Source organism: Vigna radiata, chromosome 2 (assembly GCF_000741045.1).
Source record: "Vigna radiata var. radiata cultivar VC1973A chromosome 2, Vradiata_ver6, whole genome shotgun sequence".
In the NCBI taxonomy this organism is placed as follows: domain Eukaryota; kingdom Viridiplantae; phylum Streptophyta; class Magnoliopsida; order Fabales; family Fabaceae; genus Vigna; species Vigna radiata.
In genome coordinates, this window is record NC_028352.1 from 24,421,621 (window position 1) to 24,429,332 (window position 7,712).

The 7,712-nt window shown below is 32.7% G+C and overlaps 1 protein-coding gene across 3 annotated transcripts in view; it reads left to right on the forward strand.

Annotated features, from left to right (window-relative positions):
• Nucleotides 1-1,980, forward strand: part of LOC106777742 (queuine tRNA-ribosyltransferase accessory subunit 2) — a 15,071-nt gene extending 13,091 nt beyond the window's left edge. Inside the window, exons 10-11 of one of the 3 annotated variants that reach the window (XM_022778901.1) lie at nucleotides 1,364-1,483; nucleotides 1,571-1,980. In XM_022778901.1, coding sequence (XP_022634622.1) covers nucleotides 1,364-1,483; nucleotides 1,571-1,706 — 256 coding nt within the window. In that variant the 3' untranslated portion in view covers nucleotides 1,707-1,980. The remainder of the gene's footprint in view (nucleotides 1-1,363; nucleotides 1,484-1,570) is intronic. The other 2 variants (XM_014665488.2, XM_014665479.2) reach the window with 2 other exon arrangements.
• Nucleotides 1,981-7,712: the final 5,732 nt, after the last annotated feature.

The window sequence follows — 7,712 nt, forward strand, 5'->3', positions numbered from 1 at the left end:
ACACATAAGGGAGATTTCCCCTCATCTCTTTTACTATTTCATAACTATAAATACAATATTATGTGTATTTTCTACACAACGGAGATTACTCCTATATCTATTTTTCACTATATTCAACATGGTATTAGAGTTATGGTTAAAGTCTATCCTAGCGAAATTTTCTCTAATGGAAATACAATATCCGTCTTGTAGCAGAATGTCCAACAATAGGTTAGTTTGCTCACTTTTGCATCATTATATCGGATAGATATTGTTGGAAGTCCCACATCGACTAGAGATAAGGCAATTTAGAATATATAAGTAGGTGCAAACCTCACCTTACAAGCTGGTTTTGTGGGCTTGAGTTAGGTTTAAAGTCCACTTCTTAACCTGGTATCACAGCCAGGTTAGAGTCTATCCTAGCGATATTTGTTGTTTGTTGGGCATATTGTTCCACCAGCTATCGAGTCGTTATCGGACCATCCACTAATGTTTAATCTCATGCTCGAGATGTATATACACCTCGGTGTGAGGGGTGTGTGTTGGAAGTCTCACATCGACTAGAGATAAGACCAATTTATAATATATAAGTAGGTGCAAACCTCACCTTACAAGCCGGTTTTGTGGGCTTGAGTTAGACTTGAAGTCCACTTTTTAACATATATATTGGATATCTATCTTTTATCTTTTGTTTATCTATTATTATTTCTTTTCTATCATTATTTGTAATTTGGGCTCAGCCTATATTTTCTTTACTATAAATACAATACTCTGTGTATTTTCTACACAACCAAGATTACTCCTATATCTAGTTTTTACTATATTCAATATGGTATTAAAACCATGGTTAAAACCTATCCTAACGAAATTTGATGTTCATTGGGTCTACTGTTCCACCTGCTATCGGACTACCCATTAATGTTTAGTCTTACACTTGAGATGTATATATCTCAGAATGAGGGCGGTGTGTTGGAAGTTCCACATTGACTAGAGAAAAGGCCAATTTATAGGATACAAACCTCACCTCATCTTGCTGCCCTGTTTGTATTGTATCCTACCAAACCAAGTTCTAGGAGACCCTTTTAAGACCATAAAGAAAATTGTTAAGCCGGCAAACTATGTTTTCACTGCAAATCATACTGAACAGCTTTGATCAATGGAATTATATTTTTAAAGTGTAGAGAGAGAGAGAGAGGAAAAGAGAGAATAAAGACAGAATAGAATTGATATTGAATCCTAAGAGATGCTTTATAAGATAGTCTAAAATGTTCCAACGTATAGCATCGATATTATGAGATATTCTAACAAAGAAAATATTGATTAAAAAAGAAATAAACTTAAAATCACCTTTTTTACTCATCTTTCTGCTTGTGTTTTCGTGCAGCAAAGATATGTCCCCCATTTTAGGAAACTGCACCTGCTATACATGCCGGAATCATACTAAAGCATACATCAATCACTTATTTAATGTTCATGAAATGCTGGCACAGACTCTGCTAGAAATGTAGGAGTTCCTTTACTTCAATCTATAGTATCAAACAATAATTAATACTTTAAACATGCAAACATTAATTTATGCTGAATTTTGCAGCCATAATACACACCACTACCTGATGTTCTTTCGTGTAATAAGGGAAGCAATAAAGGATGGAAGATTTAAGAAATTTCGAATGACATTCATTGAGAGCAGGCGTGTGCATCAGGAAACGGAAGCTGATTGTGCCTGAGGTCCCATAAGTTTAGGTATATCTGACTGGGTTTTAGCTTAGATTTGATATACCTTTGAAACATGAACTAAATATTATATAGGACATCAGTTTTTGTAGTGTAAACTGGTTTTTGGTTGTCATTAGATACAATTTATTTGATTGCAGAGTGTGTCTTTGATTATTACTTTTGTAATTAATGATGCTAACATTACTCATCTTACATAGAAAAAGTATCATATGACCTATATATGTATGTAGTTATGATAGTGCGTGTAAATCAACTTGATATGGTCCTCGTCTAGAGAATATAGACATGTCATCAAGTATATCTCTAAGTATATGTCCTGCGTCACATTTTACATAAATGATTACAATGGGCAAACGTAGTCTCACTCAACCAATTCATCTTAAGTTGTCACAAACATCATAATATCATACTCATCCATGTCAGACAACATATATACTTCATTGGATATTTCAGTCAAAAATTGGGATTTCATCACTATATTCAAGAATCATTGCTAAAGTTGTATTGTGTTGCAATTTCACTACTTAATATAAATAAAAACAAAATGTCAAAATAAATAAAAGGTATTCTAGCATGTGCTTTGAATTTTCTAAAACGTGTTTTATGAAAAATAAGTGAAGTCTTATTAGAGCTTCTAGTATGCTAGTGGACCTCTGAATGCACCAACATATATTTGATTTTCTATTTTGAATTGAATGATTTTATGCACGAAGTGCACGCAATCCGAACACAAAACAAATTATTAGTCTCTAATTGTGATATGGTATATTGTTTGATTTATTTCCTTAAGTAAAAAAAGAAGCAAATATGTTTTGAAGATATTATCAGAACTTCTTTTGTAAAGTTTTTTATACCAAAAAGATCATGTTTGATATTGCAGATTTTGTAGAATCAAGTGTTTACTTATTTAGGATTGCAAATATTATTCTCTAAAGGCTACATAAAGAGTTGAGGATTAGTTTATAGTGAATTCTGATATTTTGTGCGAAATAAGTTTAATAGTCTAGTTTTGTAATAGAGTGTAATATTATAATCCATTTTTTTTTTTTAATTTTCATTTTTGTTATTGGAATTATTTTGGAATGCATGTTGATATTGATAATTCAATTATGATCTTTTATTTAAATTCTTAGTTAGTTTAATTCTAATAATCTCTCGTTTGCTTTGTTTGCTTAATTCAATAGATAAAAGAATATAAATGTCAACGTAGATGTTTGGAGACACGAGAAATACGTAATGACTTAATTTGGTCTTATATAGTTTCTTCCTTTTTAATTCTATTCTTTACGGATTGTTTTATAATATTGTTTATAGTTCAATCATAGTCTTTAATAGTTCTTGTTAGTTATATGATAATTGACGAAGATTCAACTACGAGTAAACTAGAGAATGAATGTGCTTTCTAATTGTTTTATTCTCACTCTTCTTAGCATTGTCTATATCAACAACCTGCCCTTTATACTTTACTGTTTTATCTTACTTTTGCTTCTGTAGATCTTAGAATATGGAATGCTAAAATTGCAATTGAATTCGTCAGAAATACAACTTTGGATTCTACACTTAATCTGTATTGATTTATTATGTAATATATATTTTTGGATTTCACATTGCATGATTTGCTTCTACATTGAACATGTATTCCTTCAATAAACGACCCATAGTTACATTAGATGTCTACTCAATTTGATTGTCGAAATGACGACCAAATTTGGCCTTGTTGCCAAGATCTTCAATTTATTATGTAGTTTTATTTCTTTTGACTACATTTTGTTCTTAACAAAAAAATTCTTAATTTCCTTTTTTTTCGGGTGTTCAGATATAGAGGATCTAGAGTGTCTAGCATTATTTCAAACTCATTTCATATAATATCTCATTCCATTCATTATTTCATATAGCTTCTAACATGACGTTTGATAGAGTTGGATAGTGTTTGTTTGTTACAACATTTAATTCTTGTTTGTTTAAAATTTTCTAAATTTTAATTTTTTGTTTTAAATTTTGTTTCAATTTCTTAATGGGTTTCATTTGAGAATATGGATTTGGCCTCAATAATGTTAAATAAACTTAAATTAATAAAATTAAATTGAAAAGGAAGCTTATTTGTAATTGTGAGAGAATTTTAATGCTGTGTCGTTTTGGTTAAGTATTCGATAGTTATATTTTTCCTGCTGATATACTCGGCCAATTGTTGTATTTGTTAGGTGTACCTATTGTTATTCTGCTGATAGAACCTGCTTGGATAAATAGTTTTTATTATGCTTTCAGTTATTATTACGATTTGTAAAAACGATATTTGGCATTTACGTGGTTATTAAAGCCATCAATAGTGAATACAAATAGTTGCCTTTTACCAAAAAATCAAAGTGTGTGCGGTATTATTCAACAATTGTGGTATGAACTTAATGCTTTGAGTACCAAGAATACTAAGAAAGAGAAAAAAGAAATAAATAGAGGAGAGTCAAACACGTTACAATGAGTGCTTGAGTGATTTATGAGAGAGATGACAAATGTTTTTAATGGGATGAATGTGTTACAACTGACGAAAAAATCAATTATGATAATTGGTGCCTACAGATAAAGGTGTTGTTGAGATTCCAGGAGATTTGAGATATAATGAAAGATAGGTATAATGAACACGATGAGGACGAACATAAGATGGTGGCATAGATGACTGCGTTGAAGAAATCACATGCAAGAAATGGGTCGACAATGTATTTTCTCTATAATGTAGTAAATGAGCCGTGATTCGAAAAATAGCGAATGCTGCATCAACAAAGGAAGCTTAGGAGATGATGGAGGTTGCGTATAAAGGTGACATTTGTGTTAGACAAGTCTGAATACAAGCTCTCATAGAGGAGTTTGAATAGTTGAAGATGAGGCCCAAAGAGCTAGTAACCGAGTACATAACTTGGGTGGAAAAGGTGGCCAACAAACTAGGTAGGAATAAAGAACAAATTCCACCTAGCCGGATTGTGGGAAAAACCTTGAGATCACTCAAAAAAGATTTCAAAAGTATCGTATGCGTCATCAAAGAATTGAAGGACATGTTAGTTCTCACAATGGATGAACTTGTTGGGTAATTAGAAGCCCACTGAAAAAGGAGGAGTTGGGATGAACAGGTTGAACCTTTTGACCAAGCACTACAAACCTAGTTTCGAAATAACTGGAAAACACTAGAAAATGAGGGTTAAATAGTGTCGTGTAAAACTTTTTGACAAAAGGTAGTTCAACAACTTTGTTAAGGATTAAACGATTTACACAAGTTGTTAGACGCTTGATTTATAAAGTTATGTTTGAACTCCCAGTTCAGAGGTAAAATGTTTTCAATCGTTTCTACAAGTCCACTATTGTGTTTTGAGAAAAATAACTCTTAGTAAAGATAGCGTTTAGTGACAAACGTTTTTATAAACGATTGTGTTAATAAGAAACTGCAGAGTTTATAGGTAAAACGTTTTGCAAGGCCGAAGTAGTAAACACAGTTATTTTGTACTAGTTCACTCTAGTGAGTTACGTCTAGCTCTCCTCTAAAACCTCTTAAAGGGTTTACTCTCTAAATCATTTATACAACTTTTCTACACCCTTTATACAACTTTTCTACACCCTTTGTACACTCTTTCGACACCCATTTTACACATTTTGTATAGACTTTTACACCCCTCTGACACCCTTTATACAACCTTTTACCCCTTTTTCTATACTTTTTCTACACCCTTTCTACACTCTTTCTACACCCTTTAACACTTTTCCTCTACCCTGCTATACTTATTATGTACCCTTATGATATCCTTCTTAGAACCTTTTTACACTCTTCTTACACCATTTCTATTTCCTTGCTACAACTTTCCTACATCTTTACTACTTCCTTTCTATACTCTTTTGTACAACTTAATACACCTTTACTACACTTTTCACACATTATTCTTACACCCGTTGTATACTCTTTGTACAAAGATTTATAAAAATGTAAAAATGGTGTAGAAAGGGTGTACAAAAGATGTACAAAGGGTGCATAAAAGATTTAAGGGTTAAATATGTTTTTAGTCCTTTAAGTATCACACGATTTCGGATTTAGTCCCTACTCAAGACATTGATGGCTTTTAATCCTCATAATTTTGAAATTGTTATAAATAGTTCCTAATTTTAGACGACGTTAATTTTTTTTTTACGTGGCTAACGGTCAGTCCACGTCTCCTGCCATGTATGAGTTTATTCTCTGCCATGTATTTTTCTTTTTATTCCAAATTTGAACACAAGCTCCTAATGTTTTCAATGTTTACATTTCAGCCCCTAACTTCTTTGCTAGGAGTTTTTTGGTTACCTTACTCCTTCACATTGCTGCTGAAGAGATTAGAGTCAGTGTCCTTCTTATCTCCTGTTCTACAACCATAATAGCATCAACCACAATAATGATCTACTGAGGAATTTGTAGCCATTGACTGAGAAACAGAGAAAATGGAAAGAGGGGAAAACAAAAACCCTAAAAGATCCCTGTTAAGTGTTTCTAATGTGATAATCTAATCTCATCACAAAACACCTTCATAAATCTTACCAATGCTGAGGATACCCCGTGTCTATCAATTTTCGTAAAAACATTATTTCTACTTTCTTTCCTTTTCTAATTAATTTATTGAAAAATCTTGGATTTTTTTACAACACTGGTTCTATATCACAACTGTGAAGTTTTGGAGAGAAAATCTAACCTCAAAGAGAGAGAGAAAGCGTTTCCAAAGATGAAATCTACAGAGCCTTCGACATAAAAGGAAACACTGAATCCCTAAAATATCACAGCATTCCTCGAATCATAATAGCAGCAATGGGGATTTTTACAGTTCATCCTATCCCTCTCTCGAAATTTCCTAATGCTTCCTCTTTTCTCCCTAAGCCTTCTCTTTCTCACAGAGTAACCCCTCCCACTCCCACCGCCACAATTTTTTCTCGTACTTTTTGTATCCCTTTCAATTTCTTATTCAATCCGAAAAAAGACCTATGGTTCTGTCTTTTTGGTGTTTTCTTTGATTCTTGATTATCTTCCTGTGTTGTTTGGGTTATTTCTTTAACTTTTATGGAGCCATTGGTGTGAATGTATTTTACTACTACAACTGCATACTTATGACTTTTGTTTTTGTTGTATTTTATCACACGATAGGATCTATTTTCTTGAGAAATTTGTTGCCTAGGGCTATACCTTCTTATGAAATATCCAGTGGTACAAGTCAATTTTTCAATGAGAAACGCATCCATGGCAGATTCATAATCAGAGCTTGCAAAAAGTGGAATTTTTTTTTACCATTCCTTCATAACAAAACAGATGGTTGACTTAGGGTTTTTTGTGGCAGCAGGGATGGTAGGTGGTGGCGGCCTTGCGTTGGAGGTTGAACGGCGATTTGGGTTTCGTCTTACGTGTTTCTGTACGTTGGGAGATGACTGCCAATGAGTTAATCTGCGGTGTTCCTTTGCGAATGTTACTTCTGAAGTGTAAACATGGAAGAAATTAGGGGTTTCTGTGTAAATTTGAAATAAAAAGAAAAGAAAACGTCACAGATAATAAACTCATACATGGCATGAACGTGGGCTGACTGTTAGCCACGTCAAAAAGAAAATTAACGCTGTCTAAAATTAGGGACCATTTATAACAGTTTTAAAACTATAAGGAGTAAAAGCAATCAATGTTTCAAGTAGGAACTAAACCTAAAATCGTGTAATACTTAAGGGACTAAAACCGTAACTAACCCAAGATTTAAAAAGGGTGTGCATATGGTGTACAAATGATGTAGAGTCTTTCTACATATTTCAACAAAATATGTAGAAATGACGTATAAAGGGTATACAAAGGGTGTACTTGAGAATTAAACTATAAAATAATTCTAGAGGGCTTGATTGATCCCTCTCATAATCTTCTATTTATAATAATAAATCGATACAAGAGTACATGATAATTAGAGTAACCCTAGACACAATATAATCATGATAATTAGAGTAACCTAGACACAATATAA